The 26,492-nt window shown below is 43.5% G+C and overlaps 1 protein-coding gene across 4 annotated transcripts in view; it reads left to right on the forward strand.

Moving 5' to 3' along the window:
- The window catches only part of PHKB (phosphorylase kinase regulatory subunit beta), a 104,375-nt gene that overhangs the window by 69,169 nt on the left and 8,714 nt on the right, over positions 1-26,492 (forward strand). For 3 of the 4 annotated variants that reach the window (XM_044427684.1, XM_044427682.1, XM_044427685.1), the window contains 11 exons: positions 447-540; positions 1,606-1,689; positions 2,260-2,364; positions 3,381-3,463; positions 3,556-3,646; positions 8,102-8,163; positions 8,414-8,576; positions 9,804-9,885; positions 11,371-11,428; positions 15,432-15,522; positions 17,909-18,111. In XM_044427684.1, the coding sequence (XP_044283619.1) occupies positions 447-540; positions 1,606-1,689; positions 2,260-2,364; positions 3,381-3,463; positions 3,556-3,646; positions 8,102-8,163; positions 8,414-8,576; positions 9,804-9,885; positions 11,371-11,428; positions 15,432-15,522; positions 17,909-18,111 (1,116 nt within the window). Of the gene's footprint in view, positions 1-446; positions 541-1,605; positions 1,690-2,259; positions 2,365-3,380; positions 3,464-3,555; positions 3,647-8,101; positions 8,164-8,413; positions 8,577-9,803; positions 9,886-11,370; positions 11,429-13,352; positions 13,444-15,431; positions 15,523-17,908; positions 18,112-26,492 lie in introns of all 4 variants that reach the window. The other variant, XM_044427683.1, reaches the window with a different exon arrangement.

Raw genomic sequence — 26,492 nt, forward strand, 5'->3', positions numbered from 1 at the left:
CCCAAGCCGTTGAGGGCTTTATAGGTGATAACCAACACCTTGAATTGGGCCCGGACTTTAATGGGGAACCAGTGAAGCTGACGGAGAACTGGGGTTATATGAGAACAACGCCCAGTCCCCGTCAGCAACCTGGCAGCTCTGTTTTGCACCAATTGAAGTATCCGGACCGTCTTCAAGGGTAGCCCCACGTAGAGCGCGTTACAGAAGTCTAATCGGGAAGTTCCCAGTGCATGTGTCACTGTCGCCAGGCAATCGTTCTCCAGGTAGGAGATTTTGATTCCCTTTGCATGTGCTCTGAATTCCAATCAGTAGCATGCCCTTCCTGAAAGTCTCAAACTAGGCAACTGTTACCACAGCTGGACATGGATTACACGATTGTTTAAAAACATTTCCAGTTCTGTTGTTGTTCAAGTTCATTGTAACATTTTTCCTTGTTTCAAATGCAGCCTGCAGGTTTTCCTGAACACATACGGAATCCAAACCCAGACTCCTCAGCAAGTTGAACCCATCCAGATATGGGCACAGCATGAGCTTGTGAAAGTAAGGCATTTGTTGGATTTTTTTTTTTAACCCCATGGTCAATCAATTAGTGCTTAGTTTCATCCTAGTTAACTCGCTAGTCTTGCAAACATGTATGCAGTCAGGGAGCGGCAAGCAACGATTACGCATGGCTTTGGTTGCTCATGACGGGTCGCCTTTGGACAGCTGTCGAGAAAAAGCGAAGTCACAAGTAAGGTTTTGGCAGCCTCTCTGGATGAATGCCCACAAGGATGCCCCTTTCACTTGGACGGCAGACATATTGCCCACTCAGAGCACGACACCTTGGACCCGTGATGAGGCGCAAACGTGGAAGTCCAACAAAAAAAGTGCAGCTCGAGGGTGCATTTTTTTTTTTTTTAAGAGAGGCAACAAAATGGCAGTCCCTTCAGTATTTTGCTTGGGCTGTCACTAGCTGTCAAACTGGAGAGAGCTGTTCACGATTGCTGAAGAAAGGGGGTGGGGAAGCCATGACAAGTGCAAACAGGTTCCTTTTAGCCCGCTTTGCATCTCACAAAAGTTTCTAGCATTCTGTGTGCTTGTACTTCTTTCCAAGCTGCTCCACAGTCTCCCAGTGTGGAAGAGCAGGCATGTTCCTTTCCTAGTCTTTGCAGCGAGATGACCTTTAATTTCTGAAAAGGTCACTGTAGAGTAGCGCCATTGACCGTGCTCCCAGCGGTCTGCTTGGCTCAGAAAGCAGCAGATGGATTGCTTTGGCTAGAGCCCTAAGAGTTAATGTGTTCACTGCAGCTATCTTGTGTGCAGGAAGTATGAACTGGAGCGAGAGGGAGGGAGGGAGGGAGGGAGGGAGGGAGGGAGGTTGGTTTGGGAGTATGTGTTCAAGATCATTTCCCTCTCCTGTTCACATTCTCCTGTCATCTCTTGTCTCAGAGAACATATATATCCTTATTTGGCTTGAAGGTATTTCTGATTGCTTAGAGGCTTTAAAAAAATCTTTAGGCTTTTGCTGTCCTCACCGGCCCAGCCCAAAGAACAGCCTTCTTCCAGGTGTGCTCTCGGGACTGACTTGTCCGTGCACTCAGCTTGGTGTCCTGCACTGTCTTTCAGGCTTACTTCCATCTGGGGGTCAACGACAAACTGGGACTCTCAGGAAGACCGGACCGACCAATTGGCTGCCTCGGAACATCAAAGGTGCTCGCAGGGAAACTTTCCCTACTTCTGTAGCTAGTGTCAATGTTGGAATATCGAAATTATTCTGTGGAAATTGACTTGCATTCCCTTCCTGTATAACACTAGTCACAAGTAACCTCCAATGAGTTCAGTAGAGCTTACTTCCAGGTATTGCTGTTTTCACTGATATAAGTTTATCATATCCTTTGCATTAAAGGGCCCTTCCTGATGTGTTGTGCTAAAACTCCCAGCAGGCCTCAACCAGCCATGCTCAGAAGGCACCAAGTTGCATTGGTTGCTGGATTAAAAAACATTGCCTTTCATGGTGTCTTTCATATGTATGCTGAACGGAGTGCTTACCTATGAAAGCTAATGCTGCAATAAACACTTGATTGTTTAAGGTACCGCCAAACCTTTTGGTAATTTTTCATAGCTTGAGTGGCTAATAATTAGAACCAGCAAATTTTCATAAACTGGATTTAGCTTTTAAATAGAATATAGATTTTTTTCCTCTCCCATAAAAAACAAAGATTCGTTTTCCAGTTTCCAGTATGTTTAATACATTACTTCTGTTTAATTATCACTCTGTAGATATATCGAATTCTGGGCAAAACTGTGGTTTGCTATCCCATCATCTTTGACCTGAGTGATTTCTATATGTCCCAGGATGTTATGATGCTGATTGATGACATTAAGGTATTTTTTCAATGTTTTATTTTCCAGAATTGAGGATTTAGTCTGTCAGACCCTTTATCAGTGTGTGTCCGGTCTGAGATTGCAATTCTGGGCGTGTTTACGTAAAAGTAAGAGCATAACCCTCACTGAGCGCAGTGTGTCTTACTGTGGTTAAATCTGCCTTCAGTTGAGCGGCACATGTCATTTTCAACACCGCAATTTTCCCTGCATTTTGCATCCCCTTAAAATCTGTGAGTTTTGCATGCATTCCCCTAGAGAACAGTGCTTCTGTGTAGGACACTTTCATTGCAACTGGCCCTAAATGAAGAATCATATGTCGGCTAAAGACGAAGCTAGACAACATTGATTGAAGAGGTTCAATGGGCTGTTAAATAGCAACATGAACAGCAGAAAAGTATCACAAGGTGGTCACCCAATATTAAATGAATTAAAGCTCTGAAAGGGCAATAAAGCAGAGAGCTGGAAAGGCTGGGCAGTATATGGGGAGCAAAGATGTTGAATTTGCATGCCGCTTGCAGCGCGTATTTCCATAGAATTTTATTCAGAACTTTATTCGTGGGCAAGGGAAGTGACGAAGTGATGGGCAGGTGATAAGACCAAAAGGCAATGACGGAAGGGGCCTTCCCTGGCTGAAGTGTGGAGAGGAGAGCAGTTGAAAGGCAGCTCTTGCTAAGAGATTTCCCTGAGCTGCATTCAGCATCTGCTCGCTCGTTAAGGGTATTTTGGAAGCAACGCAACCAAATGTTTCTGCTCTGTAACTTCTCTTCTCTTTCTTGGTTCTGTGAGTGGCTGGTGGTTCACGTTTAGTGAAACCTACCCAGCAGGTTTTGTTTCCACATCACAGCATCATCCCCAGGAACCCCCATATGGGGCCAAGCCCAAGCTACTTTGGGGAGGTTTAAAATGCAGCACGGAAACCACCCGTGCTTCGTTTCGCTGATTCCGTGTGTCTGTTGCAGTCACCATGTCATCTTTGCAGCCTTCCACCTCCACCCCCACTTTTTCTGTTTACCCAGAATGCTTTGCAGTTCATTAAGCAGTACTGGAAAATGCACAGCCGCCCCTTGTTCCTCGTCCTTATCCGGGAGGATAACATAAGGTAAGGCATTCCATTTTCAGCATTTACACATGCAATTTGCAGAACAGTTTAAGTTTGTTGTACTGAAACTTTTCTCGTTTTCACATCTTCAGAGGAAGCAGATTCAATCCCATCCTTGACATGCTGGCCACCTTTAAGAAAGGTGTTGTCGGAGGCGTGAAGGTTCATGTAGACAGACTGCAGGTACGGTGCTCGTTTTGCATCTGCCGTGGTGTTGTGTTGTTGGAGGGAATACAGGTCTGAGAATGAAAGGGGATGCTCATCCCGGCCACCTGTGCTTATGCATCTATCCATACATCTGTGGCCCTGTGACTGATGGCTTGAATTACAGTCATCTTGCTCCTGCTGTGACAAAATTGCGCAGTCAAATATTGTCTATGCTTGTGCACACTTGTGCATGCAGTTTCCTATCTCGGTGCACACAGGGGAATTTGCTTGCCTTTTTTAGTATTGTTTTATCTGATTAAAAGGACAAGCTGTCATATCTTTTCAGACATCTGTTACAAAGTGTGCCCTTGTATTATCTTTTAAAGCTGGGCTATTTCAGAGTCCTTGGAGGACAGTTGCTCTCTGCACTGGCCTCTCCCTGAAGAATTTCTTAATAATTAATAAGTGCTTTAGAAAAAGACTTCATCTCCTTGGCAATGGCTGCTATTTATGTTGTAATTCTTATTCAGGGTGGATGTTAACTTCAAAAAAGGTGGGGGGAAAAGCTCCCACCTCCACTCAGGAACCTTTCAAGCCAGCTTGCCATTGGACTACTTTTGACTGAAATCCCTTTTATGCTTTGAGCTCTTCGAGTAAGATGCTGAAGATGTCCCTAGCCTTTGTGCCATAATATATTCTTTACATCTTTGAGAAAGGATGACTGAAAGTTAGATATTACTAAAGTTAAATAACTGTGCACTGTTGTAGAAGTTGTCAAGGTTTGTTTTCCATCCTTGTGCGTCATTGTACAATGCGTGTGCATCAAATTTGCTTTTATAATTGCAGTGTGACCCTAAACTTGGCAAGGTTCCCACCATTCACAGAACTTTGGGCACACAAGAGGCCTTCAGTCCATTCTCTTCACCATACATTTCTTTGCAGTGCCAGAGCCAGGGTTCCATTCCATAGGAAAGATTATAACTTGGAGGACTTGAGGTGAAAGAGAACCTATGGAATGTTGTTAAAATATTTGGGATACATGTGGATAATGGATAAAATTTTCCTTTTCTCCTTCAAGTGTGGCTCCTTATCCCAATGATCTACCATTTGTGCTTGATCATCTCATTTAATCATAACATTTCTGTCAGAGAAATGCAGCACAGGATGTATCCAACAACAGCTTCACTAGATACTGGTCTGCTTCTGAGCACAGTTCAAAGTGCTTCTCAAGACCTATAAGACCCTATATGGCCTGGGGCCCTATGAGCCTTTCCAGGTGTTAAGAACTTGACTTAAAGGGCCTTCTCTCACTTCTGCCACCATTTGAGGGTTGTTTGTGGGGTCCTGAGATGAGGTCTCCTCTAGCTCTTGAACCCTCTGCCAAGGGAAGAAAGATTGGTCCCCTCTCTGTTGCCCTTCCACTGGCAGGCAAATATATCGTTTTTCAGACAGGCCTTGGACATATAAACCATTCTGCTGCTGAAGGGCAGCAATGTTCTTTTCTTTTATTGTTCTATGTTTAATTGTGTTTAAAATTATTTATGCTGTGTTTAAATTCAGATGGTGTTAATCTGGATTTCATTGTGACCTGCCATGAGCACCCTTATTTTGGCAGAAAGAAGGAATGCAAATTAAGTAAATAAATGCCTGAAACAGCCTCAGGAGCTCATCTCATATTTTGCACGGTGGAAAAAAAGCGGGATGAACATTTTGATATGTGACATAACCAGAGGGTTTTGTTGGTGGTGTTTGCTGATTCACAGTGACTCTAATTAAAGCAGGGTCCTGTCGGGATGAAATGTGTTCATGGAGTTTTCTTGTTCTTCCGTTCATTGAGTGAGTCAAATCTGAAAGCAAACACAACACAGAGAAGGCTATTTAGCACACAATCACAGGATGCTTTCGTCATCTCTGATTGGATCTCCTGATTTTCCCTCTGCTCGTGCGGTGTGTCTGTTGGGAAATGGGCAGCCCGGGTTTGTCTTGCTAGGAAAGTCTAGCAGAACTTGTTCCGCTGGGCAGCAAATAACAGCTTGTGGCAGTGCTCTGTAGATCCGTTAAGTTCACACTGCCCTGCCACCATCCCCGTGCTGGGTGATTCCAACCAAGCCAGAGATCTTGGAGCGACTTCCAACTAAAAATAGAAACACTGGGAGGATGAGTTACAGAACCCATGTAGTTTGGCCTCTCAGTTGTGCTGCCCGTCGTGAGCCATAGCCCATCACGGACCCCACCTGCAACCCGAACCCCTTGTCCCCAAAAGGAGAAACTCGGAGGTCATGGTTCAAGGAGAGGACTCAGTACCAAAAGAGCTGGCTCCTATGTGCCTGCAGAATCATCCGAGTGGAATTTTAGACTGGTCACTGGAGCCATACTGGCATTATCCCCTGGCCCATGAACCCTACATTTTAATAATGCTGCATTTCCTTTTGCTAATGTTTGAACATTAATTGCCCAAATTAATCCTCTGTCATGTTTTGGACATCGTCCATTTCATTAAAGCAAAGAGGGAAACTTTGAAATATTAAGATTGTGAAATGCCAATAATGCATAATCTATTAAGGGAATATATACTGCTTCATCATGATAAATTTCGAGCTTTTTGCATTTGTGTGCATATGGAAGTTTGTGTGTGTGTGTGTGCGCATGTGCTCGTGTGTGTGTATATTTAGATTTTTAGGTGTTAATTCATGGGAGAGCAGTATAATCTTTGCTTGCAATATTTGCATGAAAACATTTCAGCTGCAGAATTTATAAGGTTTCCTGCCCTAGCCGCAATAATTTTCACATTTGCAGCCTGTAATTCTTTTATCATAATTTGTGCTTAAGGGGATTATACAAATTAAACAGAGAAGAACAACCTCAGCAAAAAAGAACCCACAGCAAACTGCACTCGCAGGCAGCTTGCTGTCCTATTATGGAAGCATTGCTATCCAAATATATTTTATAAAAGTTCAAAGTATTACTGTACTTATATATTGCTTTTTCTTTACTACTAGGAAACCCGTTCTAATGGGTTTCCCACTAGTAGAATTATTCAGTGTAAATTATTCAATGTAAATGCATCTTTTCTCCTAGAGATTATTTTTAAGTATTATATAAATTAATTGGAAATAATATGCACACCTAGTAAAATACTAACACAAGAAAGTGTAACATTGTTCTTGATAGAACTGCATTTGGGCAGAGAATCTAGCTTGAGGGGACTGGGGAGAAGACTCAGACATAAACCAGTGTGGCCAGTGTGGTGTAGTGGTTAAGAGCATGGGACTGGGACTCAGACAATCTGGGTTCTAGTCCCTGCTTGGCCATGCCAGTCACAGACTCTCAGCCCAACCTACCTCACAGGGTTGTTGTTGTGGGGATAAGATGGAGGAGGAGATGTAAACTGCCTTGAGCCCTTTGTGGGAAAAAGGCAGGATATAAATTGGAAAACAAATAAAATAAAGAAATAAAGAAACAAAGAAACCACATGTACGGCACCAGGAAAGTCAGATAATGCCAGAGCTGTTTGCACAATATGTTGTAAGAAGAAGCACAACACACACATACGAAAAAAGAAAGTGGCTTTCTAGAGGTGTCTGGAGGTCTATCTTCTGAAATAGTGTCGCCTTCTAGCTTGAAGGTCAGCTAGAATACTACAAAGGAAGGATTTGACTTCCGTCTAAATATCACAGTAGAAGGATCTGGCTTTTGCCAACTAGCTTTCTGCAAGCAACAGCATCTTTGTGTGAAGATATCTGAGGTCTGGAGATCTCGTCATTTGATTTCTTTTCTCTTCACCTCCTCTCTGCAGAAGGCTAGAAGATCATCTAGGTCTCCGATTTCAAGGAGTCATGTTAAGAGCAGAACATCAAACATTTTGCAGCTATCTGCAATCCGTACGCCACTGCACTAGCCCATATCTGGACTTTCTGTACAGTTCATAACTGTTAGTCCCTGAATTTTGTTCAAGAGGTCCCCACTTTGACCATCAGAGGTTCTTCTTTCCATTCTACTCCAAAGCATGTGCACCTTGCAAATTGCCACATAGAACTGGTATGCAACTTGTTGTGCAGAAGGAACCTAAATTAGGTCAGCATGAGGGAGGCCAAAGGGATGCTTTTCCAGATCTAATAAGCAGAGGTGGCAAGACATTCGTTCTTGTTGACCAGCAAGAAACCTTCATTCTCAGTTTAAAATTTTCTTTTTTCTTTTAGCAAGGAACTCAGCACAGTTTACATGGTTCCACCCCTCTCCAGTTGATCCTCACAGCAATCTGTGGCTGGCCCAAAACCTTTCAGCAAACTTCATGGCCATGTGGCTACTAGAACCTGGATCTTCTGAGTCCTAGTTCAGCACTCTATCCTCCCCAGTACACAGGCTAGTGTTTTACTGGAAGGGAATAGGTTCCATGTGTTCCCATTTCTGGATCTTCCTGCCCAACACCTATAATGTCGCTATTAACTTTTAGTATTTCTCTCTCACCTTCTTTCCTCTCCTTCATTTCAGACATTAATTTCTGGAGCAATGGTCGAACAACTGGATTTCTTAAGAATCAGTGGCACAGAAGAGTATGTATCCTTGAAATCATACCACAACAAGGGATTAAGCTGTAGTAGCCTTCACCATCTTGGTGACCTCAAGATGCTTTTAACTGCAACTTCCTTAATCCAGGCTCGCGCCAGTCAGTGGCTGGGAAGGCCGAGTGCTTTTCCAAACACGTTTCCATATTTCTTTTTCCTAGTGTGAAATCAAATTACAAAAGTTGATCATTAAACTGTGTTCTGGATTTTAGAAATGTCAGTGATTTCTTCTTTGCAGGCCTCCAGAATTTAAGAGTTTTGAGGAGCTTGATCTTCCAAAACATTCAAAAGTCAAGAGACAGACCAGCACGCCAAATGTGACAGAACTGGAACAACAACCGGATATTAATGCTAATGATTGGAAAAACAAGCCAACCTATGAGATTCTCCAGAAACTGAATGTAATTATTATCATTATTAGTAATTTCATTTCTATTCAGCCCATTAGCCAAAGCTCTCTGGGCAGTTTAAAGATATAAAAACGAAATTAAAGTTCCCATGACCCATCAGTTTTTCTCTTGAGACATGCCATTATTCAAAGATGATTGTCTAAACAGATAGACATACATATCTAAATTGGTTATTACACTCAGGAAGTATTCTGAAACATCCTCATCAAAACAGATAGTAAATGTGAAAGGTATTTTTCATATGGGTGGAATCTGACATCATCTGTATAAAATTCACCAGCCTGGCTATTTAACTTGTTTTACCATAAGCGTTTTAGGAGGTGCTGTCACAGGGATTGTGAAGGTGTGAACCTTCCTGTGTTGTTAAACTACAAGCTCCATCAGCCTAAGCAGCACAGCCAGTTGTCAAAGATGGTGGGACTAGGAGTCCAACAATATTCAGGGGGTGAAACAGACATATCCCCAGTCTCTGCTCTAACAAACGGTAGCATGGGGATACTGTTTTTCATTGGGAGCATCCATTGTGTAATGGTAATAATCCCCTCTAAGATCATTCAATTCAGTTTTTCCCGTACCTGTGCAGCTGTAGCCAGAGCGTCACTTGAGCATGCCTTAGGTGGTGGTATCAGCAGATCTGGGATAAACTTGAAGTGTGCAAGGGGAAAAAAACCTGAACAAAATCAAACTGAGGAGCTGCAAAGCTCTGCAATGCAGCCTAGAATGTACTGGTCCTAGAATGTAGACTAAAAGGGAGAAAAAAGAACTGGCAACCAGGCAGGAGAGGGGATGGAATGGCTGCAGACTAATGAAGGAGGAAGAGCCATATAGGTATAAAAAGACTGAGAGAAAACTCATTGGCTGGATCGGTCATTTCCTTTATCACACTGGGAAACTATTTTTCATTGTGCCATGGACCGGAAGCAAGAACTACCCCTAGAAACCAGTGGAGAAAGCTAAGCTATTCATATTGTGTGGACTGAACACACGTGTTTACTCCCAACCAAAAAGCCAAAGCAAAACAATATGGAGGGGTGGGAGATGAAAACCATGTTTACTCGCTGTCTAAGGAGGGTGGGGGGAAGAAAACCAGGCGGTGGGAATGGAAAAGGACTTCTTTGTATGTGCATACAACCAAGAAGAAGCGATGCTTTATTTGTTAAAACTGATAACATTTGGCTTTTCCCTGCAAAAGATTTATACTTGCTTATCCCTACTCAGGATTGCAGCTGCCTAGCAAGCCAAGCAATTCTGCTGAACATTCTGCTCAAAAGAGAAGGCCCACATTTCATTACAAAGGAAGGTATGTGTTTGTGGGAGACAGTTGTGCACAAGCGCTGCTGAAAATGAATAATGAACATCCACTCTGCAAGTTGTGTTGCTATTTTCCTCTCCATTAAAGCACCATTTTCCATTCTATTTTAAATGGGGGAAAGGCATTTGCACACGGTAGAGTGGAATGAACCGTTAAATGTATTAACTCTTTTAAATAGTTTGCACACCATATGTTGCCTCTTTATTATTCTGAGCATGAAGTTTCGGGGCGGGTGGAAATAAGTTTCATCTGCTAAGGTGAAGCTCGAAGGCAAGTTGTGATATGTTGAGTTTCTTGGTGTGCAGGATCTGTTGCTTTTCAATATAAATATATTACAGATGCTGTTGGAGGCTTAACAATATTTTGAAAAGATAAGAGAGCAGCATCTCATTAAGATTTCCTGAAATAAAGCAATTTAATTCATTGATCTTAATTCCAGTGTGTATACATTTCAAGCTAGGCATTTAATAGGGCATACTTACACAAACATATAAATCTAAGCCAGTTTCATTTTTTTCTATTGCTTAGTTTTTGTCCATTATAAGGTTCTTTTAAATTGTAGCCATCATTTTCAGAATACACCAGTAATAATCTGTTTTTGCCATCCTATGCAACTATCTGGGATTAAGTCCTGTTGAACCTAATGGGAGTTTTTTCTGAGCAGGATTGTGCTACAAATACCACACCCCTTTAAAATATTTGTGTGGGACTACAGGGAAAAAAGTCTTTTCCAATGGCCAGAGGTATTTTCCTTAACGTAGATCATGATGTCCATTGTTACGTTGCGAAGAAAATATGGAAATTGGTTTGCCAACTGTCCCTCTGTCTCCCCCCTTCCTCCTCCTCCATATATATACACATATGCACACAAAGCAGTAGGGCTATAGTGAAAAATCTGCACTTGGGCATATAGCAGTTGGGTAATTCCTTTCAGCTGCTTGTTCCATTTTTTAGCTTATCTAACAAGTTCCAGCAAAATGACCCTTGTGGCCCAGCTCTAAAAAGCTGTACAAATAAGGGATTAGGAAGAGGCTTACCTACTGCTCCCTTAGCAGAAAATCACAAAACAACCACAAGCCAGCATCGCACGAAGTCTCGGTAAGATCATTTAATACTGAAATGCTAGTTACTCAATTGGAGTTAAACGGTGTAACATGTGTTAGCTCATCCATTGCAAAAGCAACATGGTATGTTGCCATTGATGAGAGAAACCAGATACCACAACTGTTGTTTGCCGCTGGAAAGCCATGAAGTGTGCCAGTTGAAATGTGCCTGCACGTGAGTGTTTAGATGTCTACACACATATGGGGAAGTGTGACCCATTCAGCATTCCCAGCCTCCCCTGGATTGGGTAGTGCCACCTTTTTACACTGGGGTAAAATAAACCAATGACATTGATCAAACTCATGATACAGCTGCAACATAGCCCTCTCCCTCTCATTTTTTGTCTTTCTCATTTTATTTGTGGACTAGGTACTGTATTTGATCATATCGAAAGAATCTATCGAAAAGCTGGCAGCAGAAAACTCTGGTTTGTATATCGTGTCTTTTGGCATCATTTAATATTATTGAGTCAGACATTTTGCAGGCCCTGCTACACATTTTCAGTGAGATTCGGTTTTGGGGATTTTAGCACATGAATCTCAATACCATGCTGCTGTTTGTCAAGCATGGGCCATATCAGCCAGGGCTTAATTTGTAGGAAAAGGAAGGTGGTGGTTTAAATCCTAATTCCAGATTATTCTTATCTGGAAACACTTCCTCTTAATCCCTCGTGCTTGGATGTTCGTGTGTTTCAGAACTGGGTGTAGATACTGGCAAATAAATGTGACGACTGAGTCCTGAGAGCACAAGAATTGCATTGTGGAGTTTAAGTGTTAATTAAGAGAAAGAGGGCATAAATGAGATGATGAAGGATGCATTCTCTGTCATGGGCAATGGATGCAGATAGAGGTGCCCTTGAAGCCCCTTGTGGTTATTTCAGGGTAGATGTTACAAATTTGATGGAATGTGTTCTTTTCACTCAGAAATGAGTCACCTGTTAAATTACACTTGCTACGCTTCTAAAAAGATAGATTACTTTTAAGATCCACGAAAGCCATCTACACTCCTCATGCATTTATGATCTCTTTGATGTCCTACTTGCCATGTCGTTGCCTCAGCCCCAGTTTCTTGAGAATTTGTAAGTAAGGTTCAAGGTGAACAAGGAAGGCGGAGCAGCATGTAGTTCCCCACTTTGGTGCTCAGGCTTTGATTGGGGGCTTCTTGAATCCCTCCTCCTCTCCCCTAGCTTTTCAAGAAAGGACTCCCACTGTCTCTTGGGAGAAACTTGTTTTAGTCAAAGGATAAAATGAACTGGATGTCTTTCAGATTCAGTCACTGGCCACATAGCGCATTGCTGGATCTAACTAGCTCACCATTCTATTTAATGTAGTGGCTAACCAGATGCCTCTGGATTCTGCCAAGGAGGACATGATGGTGGCAGCTGTTCACTCTTTTGTATCTAGTATATGATAGATAGATAGATAGACGGACGGACGGACGGACGGACGGATACCCACCTGTCTTATACATGTGGTCCCATTTGCGTTTTGTGGACAGTCCTCCATATGTTTCTCTATTCCAGCTTTTCCCAGCATGGATTTCTCCAGATGCTTTGGTTTACTATGCCTATCTTAACTGACTATTGGCCATACTGGATGGGGCTGATGGGAAGTGTAGGCCAACACGAGTGATCTAGGCTGGGCAGGGCTAGTATATGCATGTCATTTTAAAAGATGACCTAAGCCATTGGCCACCATTGGCAGAGAGTTCCACCAGATGCCATTTTACTTTTTCAAAAGGGTATTAGAGAATTCGTAAAATGTAGAAAAGGACAACTGAAATGATCAGAGGGCCAGAACAATTCCCCCATGTGGAATGCATCTGGGCTCATTTAGCTTAGAACTAAGGTGAATGAGAGGAGACATGATCGAGATGTATGAAATTAATTGTGGTGTAGGGAAAGTGGGCAGGGACTTCTTTTTCTGCGTGCCTCCATATTTATGGAGGAGAAGACCATCAGTGGCTGCTAGTTCTGATGGCTACCTTTATTATCAGTGTGCCGAAGCGCAGGACTTGCTGGGCAACCTGGGCAGAAGGGCACTCTTGCGCTCATCTCCAGCTTGTGGGCTTATGACAGGCTGTACGTTGAGTGAACAGGATGCTGAGCTAGCTAGTCCTTTGGCCTGATCTAGCATTGTTTTTCTTACATTCTCATGAGATGCATGACTAGTTCTGCACGAGCAACAGATCTTTGAGCTTCATCTTCACCGACGCCAGTTCCCACCCTCTCTGGAGATGCCTAAAATATCTCTCGAAAGGACATAGAGTACCAGCCATATTTTCAACAGCATAAATGTAGAAACAGTTCTCCTTTGAATTCCTCTTTCATAATTGTTATATGCCACATCTAGGTTGGTGCTACGCTGCAGTGCGGTGTACATGCAGAAATTTGCTGCCTCTTTAGCCCCTCACATAACAACATTGGTAGTCCATGGGAAGCAGGTAAAGTGCGCAGAGGTTTGAAACAGTGCTGCCTGAGATGTGCCGGCTTCTTTGCATTTTGATCGTATTTGCTTTGTTGTTGTTTTTTAAACGCTTTGTTTTGGTTTTTAAAGAGTGTGTACACCCATTGTCATCAAAGTCGACATCAGATTGGCTGATGGACTTGTGCTAACTTAGCAGAATATCACACACTCATTCATTAACTCTTCTGAGAAATTATTGTTTCAGCCTGTGGTAAACAATGTGAAACTTCCAGTTCTACTACGTATCTGTTATTTCAAGAAACAAGAAAACAAAAGTTCTGTCTAGTTTTCTTTTCAAAGAGCTGCTGTGTTAATACCCAGTCACTCTTAAAAGCTGCAGCCCGTTTTTAATCCAAGCACTTTACATGGTTCTCTCTTCACTGGATGAGACGTCTGCAGAATGAAAGTGATCAGCAACCCCATATGGTCTGGCTGTGGCTGGACTGTATCATTTCAGAAGCAGGGCAGAATATTTGAATTCTCCTGTGTCTGTAACGTGAAGCTCTTTCCTTGCTGTAGCTGCCGCTTCTGCCCTTCCTGTCCCCTGCTCCACGCTACAGGTGCCAATTTGACCTAGATGAAGATTTCGCTACACTTGCTTTCTCCTACCTATCTTGCCTAAAGGAAGGCAATTGAAAGCAGCTAAGGCAGAGCAGAGCAGGGAGGGCAAAATATTGCTGCTCAGAGGTGCTGCAGACCCAGGAACCAGCAGCTGGCCCAATCCAGCTCTGGAAAATTTGAGTGTGAGGAGCTGTTTCTGGTTCCCCTGCCCCATCTGGTGAGGGGCATCAGGACCTGACTTGGGCAGGTTAGGCAAAGGATAACAGCTGCTGCAAAATGTCATGCCATAGGAGACGCTGGGGAAATGTTTTAAAGAAGCCAGCAATAAAGCAGATGGAGTCTTGGAGAGCTCGCCAAAGCCCCTGTGGGATTGGGACTGTCAGGTACCTTTCTGCCTGGGGAAGCTCTGCCAGGGGAAGTGGGCCCTGTCGACTGCTCTGAAGAAGATGCTATCCTGAAGGTCCTGGAATGCTTCTGGGAGAGCCCAAGAATAGGAATTTCCCCCTTCTCCCCCACACTAAAAGAAAAAGAAATGAGGAAGACCTCTTTTCAAATACAGAAGCAGCCTGTAATGGGGACGGTTCTAGATAGCTCAGGTCTTCTCCAGGTGGCGTTCAAGCATTTGCTTTCTGGGATATGAAGAAATACATCCCGGCAGCAGATATATCACTGGGTATATTGTTCCTTCTAAGGAATGGAGATAAAATAAGCTTGCATATGACAAATTTGACACCATAAAGATGGATCATCTGAATTGACCATCAAAATTGGCAGTTTCAAATTGTTGACTAGCTATGATACCAGTAGGATATGTTCTCTTTCAAGACAGAAGTTTATCGTATAGTGTTGAATGTGTTTTGCATATCCTGTCCTTTCCCTTAGAATACAAATTATTTATCTGCTTTCTCAAGAAGCTTCTTGAGAAATGAGAAATGGTTTGATTTCCTTTGCAAAAACGGAAGAATACAATTTGAATGAAAATGCCTGACTGTTCAGAACATCCAAAACACTCACCTATGAGAGAAATGTTATTGAATGCAAATTGTCAAAGACGTCTGAAGCAATAAATGTTTTGCTGCTTACATAATTTTATCAGGCCATCTTGCTATAATGTCGGAACAAGGAACAGCAATGTCTTATAATGTTATATCCAGTTTAATGAGTTCAAACTGTGTTCCCAACACAGCCATTAGTGTGTGCTTGCTTCAGTGGTTAAATAATTCAAGATTTAGCTTCTCCCAAAAAAGATCCTTCATGAAGAGACCTCTTGAGTCCATAACAGCATATTTAAATGTTTAGCATCTGCAGATATATCAAATATGGCAACAAAGTATCACTCAGATTCCTGAATTCATTAAACTAGTGTTTGATTTCCAGCTGGATTGCTCTGTTTTCTACCCCCAGGTCTGTTGTGCGCTTCGCAGCAAGTCTTTTATGTAAACTAGTGGACAGCCTTGCACCATCTATTACTAATGTTTTAGTTCAGGGCAAACAGGTAAGTTGGTATTTTTCAGAACTGTTAATCAGGCAAACTGATGGGCAGGTTTCCACAGTCACTTGCATACTAGGATTGGGAAAGGAAAAGAAAAGAAAAGAAAGGGGTTAAAATTAGCTGGATCCTTTCCAGAGGGTTGCTACTCTGTAAAATCCTTTTATGGGGCCAGTGCTAGTATCTGTGCTGGCTCCTTGTTAATTGTAGTCACCAAAGGCCTGTGGCTCCGTGATCGTAAAGAAGCCTGAAAGTATTCCGGCGCATGCCAAAGCCACTGTGCTCGTGCCACATGCCTCGCTTCTCGTGCCGACCCAGCACTGCTTACCTGAGGGGATTCTGCCACCAGGGTCTTGTGGGTCCTGCCACAATATTTTATTTTGCTGCTGCCTGCCTACTTGCGTCTTTCCCATTTAAATGTCTGCTCCCAGCTAGGAGCTAATTGGCGAGTGGCCTTTGAGGTGGATATATCAGCAGTAAGGTCATCACCTTCTCGGTCTCTCAGGACACAGGCATCTTTCCAACCTTCCCTTTTTCTGCAATAAGTTTTCCAAATGGTTGGATAGTTCAACAGGATGTAGAATCTGCAGTATTATACCACCAAGAGCACTTGATCATGTGAAGATAATGTGACAAAAGGAAAATACCAAAGAGAACTGGCATTGCATAATCAAATAATATACTTAAACTTTTCCATTAGTTCTACTTTGAAACACTGGTTCTAAAATAATTCGGGGAGGATTCTGATATGCTTATCTCCATATAATGGGCACTGGTGTCCAGGAAACGGGAGCATTCAGCCCTTGTTCCATCACTTCCCAGGCTGTATCCTAAGAAAATGTTGTCTAGTTCCTCATAAGGTGGTCTAATCAACTTCCAGGGCCACATGAAATTAAGATGTTCCTTTAGCCTTAGCCAGAGTGAACACAACTTGCCAGGCCAGGTATGCTGAACATACTATCTTTGTTCAGAAAAGTCATTTAATGCAAGAAAAAGGTTTTTCTGCAGGGCTTCCCTATCAGCTTAAAGAGCTTAGCCTCTCTAGAGTTTATCACCTCAAAAGTATAGCTGGCCCATGAAGATACAGCAAATGTAAATGTTTTGGTAGACGACGCTCTTAAATATTTGACAGGTAGCCCAAGTTTTACTGGACCAAAGGAAAAGGTGATCACTAGGTTGAGAACCACATTTGCTAGGACTAACATTTGAACAGGCCTAGTCATGAAATGGTGCGTGAAATCCTAGCAGCCTGTCCTTACAGGAGGAGGTGCGATGTTAGTGATGTTATGCTGGGGTGGTTTCCTTCCAAGACCTGATTCAGCACTGTTCCTTGTTGTCTGCTTTGGCTGTACCTGAACTGGCTGTTTTGTTGTCGTCCGTTATTTTCCTTTTAATTTCTGCTTGGGTCAAAGAGCCAATGCTGCCTGTTTCTTAACTTTGATTAAGGGAAGAGATCACAAGATTGTATTTACCCTTCCCAGTTTCAATTTCTTAGTAGAAGTAAAGCATGTTCAGCATTAACTTTCTCATGGTTAACACTGGTGTAGACATAACAGCTGAGGGCTTGCTTCATGTGCATGCCAGCAGAGGGGTCAGGGAGAGTGTGATCCTTCTGCCTCATCATCCATCGTTAAAGAGACAGGCAACATTATGACCACACTAATACCACAGATGTATGTGATGTGAAGAGCAAAATTACGGAAGCTTGCTAACACGTGGGCTGCAGCATTGTGTTTAAATGGTGAAGAGATCATGTTGTGGAGGTTCTGGGCCATGCATCCAGTGTCTGAACTCCCCCCCCCCCCCCCCTTTGGTCCCTGCCTTACCTGGCTTGGGGTCGTTCAAACCTCCTTTTCCAGCTCCTCTCACTGTTTGTTTCCATCTTGAGAACTGATCCCAGGAAGGTTACAGCTCAGTAAGGCCCTGGGGGTGGGGGCATCTCGATGGAGCACCCCAAGACTGTCGCCCCTGAGCTGCGCAGGTCAAATTGCTGGCCAAAGAGGAAGATGGGTGTCCTTTTCCCAGTTTCCTGGAAATACAGTAAAATATGCTATTCTTTTAATGTATCTGACCAATTTTAATCACAAGGACTCAGTGGGGCAGATTAAGCCTCTTTTTAACCATGTGTATTTCCAAGGTTTGATAATTCTACCCATCCAGAAGGAGGATTCTTTTTGCTACAGGGTGGGGGTCTAGTACAAAATAACAGGCATGCAAACCTCCTTTTACCCATCAGCTGCGAGTCTAACTCACCAAGCTAATTATCCTCTCTTCTGTCTGTCACTGATGGAAACAGGGAGCGCTGAGTCTAGGAGGTATAATGAATAAGGGATCCTTCAGTGCTTTCCTGTTTCAGGTTGTAACTCTAATTGCTGCTAATATATTCCTTTAGGTGACTCTCGGGGCATTTGGCCAGGAAGAAGAAATTATATCTAATCCCTTGTCTCCAGGCGCAATTAAGGACATCATCTACAACAAGTGTAATTTACAGGATGAGAGGGAAGCTGTTCTTCAGCAAGAACTTGTCATTCATATTGGCTGGATCATCTCTAACACGCCTGAACTATTTAATGGCATGCTGAAGATACGAGTGGGGTCGGTAATCCAGTTGCTTATTTTATTTACAGTAGCATTTGCTGATTCAGGTTGGTTTTTCCCGTCTAAAAGTGTAGGGGTACACAAATGAAACAGGGTAAACTGCTCATTTCCTTCCAAGTGTGCCATTACAATTAGCTACTCAATCAATGGAATGTTACATATTTCGATTGAAGGTAAGATTATTACAGATGCAGGACCAGTGCACAGAGGGAAAGGTCTGCCCATAGTTTCTGCATGAAAAAAGTAGCCCAAAAGAAGTTGCCCGAAAGAAATGGGCAAGGGTGACCCTCATGGAAATGTGGGCACTTGTCTCGACAGGGCCGAATCCAAAATGGTTGCCAAAATAGCGCATAATGATTGAAGGACACCTCATGTGGGATGCGATTACTGGTTTTGAAGACCGCAAAAGTCCGTTCTGATATCAGTCCCTGATAATAAAACAAATTTACAGCGTATCTGAAAAATTAAGTAAAGGTTGATTTGATTGTCTGTGCTACAGAAGTGTTCCACTGATTAATTGGTCGGTGGATTTTAATTTAAGCAGCATTTAAATTGGATGCGTAAAATAGCCTTCCCTGATGCCCTCCAGATGTGAGATGACAATTCATATCATTCCGTGGGCCAGGCAGGATGGGAGATGTAGTCTGCCACATCTGGGGCACACCAATGGGGAGCCTCCTTTTTACAACCTTGTAAGACCCACCTGTTTAAGCATCTCCTCCACGCTCAGAGTTACCAGCCTGGTTCTAACAAGTCTTCCCACAAGGAAGTTGTGTTGCTTTCAGTCAACTGAATGTTGTGCAGAGTTGTAGCTTAAGACAACAAAGGATGGGGAAGTGTCAGTGGCGGTTTAATTTGATGGAATTCCACCCTGTGCCGGATTATTTCCCTTTTTTCCGTTGTTGCTTTTCACAGCCACTATGTGTTTTGGGTTGAGCCAGCTGTAAAGGCAAATCTGCCAATCGAAAGGTTTCATACCAACAGGGAGACAAATATTTTTGTTGATTGTAAAGCCCAAATTTACCTGGCAGGTGTTCTTTCAGTTATTGGATGTTCCCTATGGCAAATCCTCTATAATTTATGCTCTTGTCTAGTGCCCTGCTTATACTGCTTACCCAGTGACACTTCAGATTGATATGGTGCCGCACCAGTAAGACCATAGAAGGCAATAAATTATGGATAGCATACCTGGAATCTGGACCTGGCTATTCTACTCGCTTCAAGGTAGCAGAAACCTGAGGCAGTACATCTTCTCTCTTGCTCTCTGTTCATCTTTTGATCTAAATTAGTTGCCATAGCAATTACAAATGGGTTGTTCCATTCAGCTCTATTCCATACAGAAGCTGTAATTGATAATCCACTTAAGGCAGTGCTCAGTGCTTAAACAGGAGTGTTCCCACTGGCTGCGGTGGGAGCGAGCTGCTGGATTTGTCGTTTGCCATTTCCCGCCTTCACTTTCTGAGAGCCTAAAGCTTCGGCTACCCAGCAGCTGCGACATAATTCGGTGCCACAAATTTCTGCATTCAAGCTGGAGGGGGAGATGTGCGATAGCACAAGGTGTCGTCATCCCGGTTACGATGTTACATAGATGCATCATTTTATATGGCCCTAAACAAAGCTTTAAAGTGAAGTTTGTTTTTCAGAACTTTATGATGCTATATTTTCTTCCTGTAGATGCATCTGCCTTATTGCTGCTTTACCGTCTCAGACTGAATTTAAATTTGTTTCCATCAGATAACAGCCTTTTCTGATTTCTTCCCCCTGAAACTCCCTTAGATTTCATGCCGTCAGTTTATGCCTACCTTATTCCATAAATAACTCCCTCCCCCCACAAATTGTTCAGTTTTTGCTATATTCTCTCTGTTCTGGATGAGAATTATCACCTTTTCCACTTAAACATGTTGAAAATCAAGGATGAAATAGTATGAATTGATATTCTTACTCACACTAATAAAACAAATTACATGATGGAATGCTTTCTCCCTTGTGATTTACATTTTTTAAAACATCCATGTCTTTGATAGAAAAAAAATAAAATGTATCCTTTTGTTTTACTTGGTTTCTGTACAAGCAAGTGTATTGTACCTTTCAGGCACATAGCCATATATATTTGGGTTTTGCTGCAACACGTTCTTCCTTCATTTTTTAAAAAATCCGTATCCTTAAAAATGTTTGACTTGAAATTCCGTGGTCGGCCTGATTTTGACCAAATGCACCAGCGACCAAGGCTGAGTTTCTTGCGGCTTTTATCCAGCACCAAAATGGAATTATTACAGGCTGGTGTCTGAAGCTGTGCAGGAGGAATATAGCTGAAATCGTAGCCTGAACCGCAGACCGCTCAGGTGTCTTGCACAGGCGCTGAGAGAATCCTCCTTCCTCAGGTGTCCCAGGCAGCAGCCATTGCAGCAGGCAGTGCCGAGAAGCACGAGAGAGCCACAGCGGGACCCCAAAGGTCTGCCCAAGAATAGTCCCCCATGGCTGCCTTCCCCATTCTTCTTTCAGTGTGTGTCACATCTCATAGAAACAGAGTGAGTGAGAAGGGGTCTCCTGGGCCGTCTGATCTGACCTCCGGCTCCACTCATGACATGCCCACCATGCCTGCGCTCTTTAGATTTTGCGCCCTTGGGCAGGGACCGTCTTGTCAAATTGCCTCTTGGCTGAGGAGTGACATAAAAATAGTCCAGATAGATAGATAGATAGATAGATAGATAGATAGATAGATAGATAGATAGATAGAGCAGATGCCCTGTTCCTTACAAGGAGACACAGCAAATCAGCTTTTAACAGTCATTGCCCGTCATTTGATTGAAAATAGCTGCTTGCATGTGCTGACGATCCTTTTTTCAGATCTGCTCCTGTGTGCGAGTTTCTTCTGTGTTTCCTTTGTCCTTGCAGTAGGGATTGTGCCTGTACACTAAAAATAACAGAGTCTTGTGACAGCTTAAAGACTAGAGCGTTTATTATGGCATAAACATTTGTGGAGTTGGTGCACATCACACGAGGGTGTAGAGAGGGAAATGCAAGCTGTGGGGCCAGGGGGAAGTGCTAACCCTTCACGTATCCGATGTAGTGGACTCTCGCTTGTAGCAGCAAAACAGCAAGGCGTGTTTTTGGCCTCGTAACAGCTAGCAAATGCATAATGGCACAGGCTGTCATGGGGTAGAGTCCACATAATCAGATGTGGCAACATGTCCCTCTGACCTCACAGCTTATGACTTTTCCTCTTTATCTGCATGTCTGTATATACACCCAGTCCACAAAACATATGCTGTGATTTATCCAGTAGTCTTTAAGGAGCCACAAAGCTTGTTGTTTTTCCTGCAACTCCTTAGCGGCGCTACACTGCTGGACATTGCCTTGGTGTGCACCCCTTTCCAAGAGAAGAGTTGCGTCTGCGTTCTTCCTGTGCAAGTTAATTAGCTGCTGTTAAGGGGCACACCTTTCCCTCTTACAAGCTGCTTAGATGTGTTTGGATGCCAAATGCTTCCTTGAGTGCTAATTAGGTGGTGGGGAGCAGGCGCGGGTCTGTTATCTCTTTTGCTTGCAGGGAGCATGCTGCGCGCATCTTAGGCCAAAACAATCTCACTCCTCTGCAATTTCACTTTAGCCACTTCTGTTCTTGACAACTTGATAACAGGGTTTCTGTAAAGAGTGCCAGTGCACCCGGGCTGGCATCAGTTTGAAGGGCCCTACTAAATGGCTGGATAAAATACCTTTAAGCCTAAACCCTGAACACAAATGAACTGATTACTTTTAGTACAAACAATCTGCTTAGATCATCATCATTCTCTCTCTTCTTGTAACATGGAATGGGGCGCTTACGCCCCATGCTTTCTTTTTGCTAGGTTTTGTTTTATTTTGCACGGTTGAAAAAGTCTCCAGTTTTCTAGTAAGCTCTGATGAGCCAAATACATCAAACAGTGATCACAAAGTTTTTCCAGGTCCAACACACTAATTGTATTTATTTCTGGGAAGCGGCACAGAGCACGGGTGGATGGCATGTGGTTCTCACAAGTGTTGGCCTGCCGTGCCCATGATCTTTCACCATGAGCTGTGCTAGCTGGGTCTGATTGCAGCTGTAGGCCAAAACATCTGGAGGGCCGTACGTGGACTGTCCCTGGTAAGAGATTTCAAAGGGACTCATGATGTAGCCAACTTGCTGAAATCAAGTAGGCCTATGTCTGCATAATGAGTCCTGTGGTGAGGAAAAGTTGGAATATGCACATATTAAATGAAGAAGAGAAAAATCCAGTAGGCGCTAACTCCCCTCTCCCATTTAAATAGACCCTTTTAATGCATCATGTGTATGTGAGAGAGAGCCCCTCTCCTCCTTTGCCCCAAGATTAATGCCATACTCTCAGTTTTCTTTGTTTCACCACTATCATCAACTCCAGTGAACAAAATTAACCTTCTCCCAGAAACCGTATTCTGACTCCTGATTAGATTCGATGCCTCATTATTGATTTGTGTGCCAGCTATCATGTGAAATAGATCCAGACCCTGACAGCCCCATTACTGTAACGAACTCCAGTCATCTGTGTTCTCCCCCAGCCTGTCAACCACGTTTCTGCCATCAGGGCCTCTTCGGGTTTGGAAGAGGTGCACACGCCCCCCGCCCTCCATCTCACATGCTGTACTGCATGTAAGCCATTAGAGGTAGGGAACGCTGCAGTGAATGAAACGCTTTCTCTCTTGGTGAATTAGCTGAATCTGTGCATCTCCTCCGGGCTATTTTTCCAATGTGAATCCTATATCGATGTATCAGCACAACACTGCATTGTCTGGGGATGGCCAGAATTGTAATTGAGGCTCGCAGTCGTCTCCTTACAGTGCCCCTCTCCTTGTAATCTCTGTTAGATGCTGTTTCAGCAAGTCTGCATTTGGCCTTTGACAGGAGAGAGCCTGAGCTGTCAGTGGCATCTCTAGCTGAAAATGCTTTTACGGTAGCCAACGGAGGTGCTGTTGACCAGGAGCAGTGCAGAGACTGAACCAGGGACACAGTGGGAGTCCCATGGCTCCCTGTCACCATCGTGTTGTTTCTCATACTTTATATTTTAATTCACTCCTTTCTGTTGTTTACCCAAAGAATTTTATTTATTTTTTATTTATTTATTAAAACATTTTTATGCCGCCCCATTCGCCGAAGCCTCGGGGCAGCTTACAACAATAAATAAAACCAACAAGTTAAAATATACATATAAAATAATCATAATATTTTAAAACACACATTATAAAATAGAATTCCATTAGCTAAATTATCAGAGGGCAGTTCAGCACAGAGTGAATTGGGGTGGAGTTTACCACATACCATGATCACCTAGTTGTAGTTTTGTGCTTGGTATTCTCAACTGGAAACCTTAGCAAACTGTTATTAACACACATTTCACTCATGTCTCAGCCATCTTTCACACTCGTAAAATCGATGTTAATTTAGAGCAGGGAAGTCAAGTCTCTTTCAGCCAAGGGCTCGATTCAGTTTTAGAGATGCTCTCAGTGGTCACATTCCACATCCACATTCCCATTCAAAGAATACGGATACGACCAAAGGCGAAAGGGCCAGCCTGAAACACCAAAAAGAGCAGCATATTTCAGCTTGAGGCTTGGCAGGACAGGAACCACCTGGGTGATCTGATGAAACAGCAAAGGGGTGGGGATGTCTGGGGGCTCCTGGCAAACCCGACTGGGACTCCAGGTCAGCTGATTTGCCCCCCAAGCTTGAACTTCCACACCCCTGATTTCGAGCAGATTGAGGGAGAAGATAGATTATGATCTGTTAGGAGAGCTCTGGCTGATCTTCATGAGTTTGCTAACTGCTAAGGATTCTGGGTAGTATTTAGTGCTGCCCAAGCACCAGCAGGACTCCTTCCCTGCCCAGCGGGGATTTAGTGCTTTAGTGGAAAGGTCCTTTTTTGGAATGGGGCAAGTCAAAGGAGCTCAGTGAATCTGTCCTGCCCTGAAACCGAGGATCCCTGCTCATTTCAGACCTGTTTTTCGAAGTGCTGAATTCCCATTGCACACGCAGTGTGAGTTCCACTTGTGCAACAGAATTGTTGGCAGCACTCCTGTTGGATCTCACCCAGTCACTCCCGGTTGTTTTAACAGTTGCAACAGCTAAAAGTCTCTTTTTCCCTCCCAGTATACAAGATAATTTATAAACAAGGTAGAAATATCTTTTAGTGCAGTCTAATTGCTTGCTAAGAAGGTTTTGATAAAATAGTGATAGTAGAAGTATCTACCTGAACAATAGCTTGCTTTTGTTGTTTGTTTTTGGCAAATGGGGGATTTTCCTGCATTTGAATCCATTTAGATTAATTTCAGAATTTTGACCAGAAACAATACGCAGTTAATTAAAAACACACTGTGCCAGAGATGCCTTTTGGTTTGATGCTGGAGTGGCATTTTGCCACTCAGTCACAGACACAGACCGGAGGATGGCAATGCCTCCTTCCCAAAATGCATTTCAAAGATGTCTGTTGAGGCCAATTAAGCAGTAAACAAAACCTCTCATTTAAATGATTATTGGGTAAAGCAGAGGTGAGGTGATGCGGTCCAGATTAGCTCCACTGAGCAGGCAAGTTTGCTTCAATCTAAATGGTGTTGTCTCTTAATGGCAAAATGCCAGCTTTTGCAGGCCATTTGACTAGGCCATTAAGCCGTCCAAGTAAACAGCCCATTCTGTTTATGGACTGTGCATTTTTGGAGAATTGGGCTAAAGGTGGCTACATATCACGTTACCGGACTTTTCAGCCATATCCTCCCAGTTGTGTTCTGCATGAGGTTTCTGCAGTTGAGTGTGTCTTTTAAACATAGAAACATAGAAAACAGAGCGAGTCAGAAGGGGTCTCACGGGCCATCTAGTCTGACCTCCGGCACCAGCCGGCTCCGCTCACGACATGCCCACCATGTGGACGTCCAGCCTATCCTTGAACACCTGCTCCGATGGGGCCTCAACGACCTCTCGTGGAAGCCCATTCCACACCCTCGGGGTCCTGACTGTCAGGAAGTGCTTCCTGGCATCCAAATGGAACCTTGGCTCCCTGAGCTTTGCTCCGTTGGAGCGCGTTCTGCCTTCCTCTGCAGGTTTTCTCTTCTAGAGAGAAAGCTATTGGAAAAGCACCCCTCTTTAAATATTCGTTATTGAAATTTGGGTAATATTTTAGTTCTTTTCTTACACTGCTCTTACAATCTGATCTTATACTGGTCTGCCCAACTGCTATGCCAGCTGGTCCACTCAGCCCAAGGGCCAAATTCAGTTTTACAGAAGATCTCAGGACATCCAGTGGTAGGTCAGGCTGGAGGCGAATGGGGTAGAGACCAAAAAATCTAGTATACCTGATCTTAAAGCTCTTACAGTCAGTAATTAAGCCTCAGGAAGAGTAGTCCCAGCCTTGTAAATGAATGTGCAAGGCCTGGGAAACCCCAAATGATTGGCAGTTGGGGTAGGCAGAACAAGAACCACCAGGTGAAGTGGCAAAAGGGTGTGGACATCTGGAGGCTTCTGGAGAACTGGATTTGGACCCCAGGTAGGCCAATTTCCCCCCCCCCCCTAAGTTTTAGGTTCTCTATCCCTGATTTAGACAGACTTGGGGAGAAGATAGATTGTGGCCTGCCCCATCCCACCAGACAATCCAAGATTCAGGCAAAGAGGCATGGCCATCTGGGAGACCTGGTCCTGGCTGGACTGGAGACCTGGTCCTGAATTTCCCCACTCCTCTAGTGCACCTTTAAGGAATTTTGGAAGAGCTGGCTTTTGCCAGGGGCTTCAGAGCTTTCTCTCATGGTGCTCTTTTCCAAGACCAATGGCTGTGTGACCCAGGAAGGCTCGGCTTTGCCTGTCTCCCAGAAGTGTCAGCTACTCCTATGACTCAGCCTAACTTCCCATCCATCAGGGGAATGGCATCGTAAGAGACTCTCATTTCCAGGTGCTGTCAACGTGAGAAGCACTTGGGGTACTCCACTTTCTGCAACCCAGGTGCATCTGTTGTTATCCCTGCCTTTCCGCTCTCCCTGACTGACAGGCAAACTGAATAAACAATGAGATCTCAGCCTTCACATTTGCAATCTAACTAAAATAATTGGAACTTCCTCCAGTTTAAACTACCAGACACTCTTTGGCATCCATTTTAGTTGAATTAAGGGTGCTACAGCTGGAACTGTTTTTATTAAATGGTCAAGTAGGTTTTGAAGTCTGTCCTATGTAAATGCTTTTCAGGTGACAGTTATACAATGAATATTAAGGCAGTTTTGAATTCATATTTCTGTAATCTGGTTTCTTGTAACGGGACTTTAAAATGGTGTTTAAATATTAAGTCGCATGTACTGAGTGTAGTGTGCTTTGAAAACAGTGCTGTTTGTTTAACGTAGTTTGTTATATTGGG

Source organism: Varanus komodoensis, unplaced genomic scaffold (assembly GCF_004798865.1).
Source record: "Varanus komodoensis strain SLA01 unplaced genomic scaffold, ASM479886v1 scaffold19, whole genome shotgun sequence".
Lineage (NCBI taxonomy): Eukaryota > Metazoa > Chordata > Lepidosauria > Squamata > Varanidae > Varanus > Varanus komodoensis.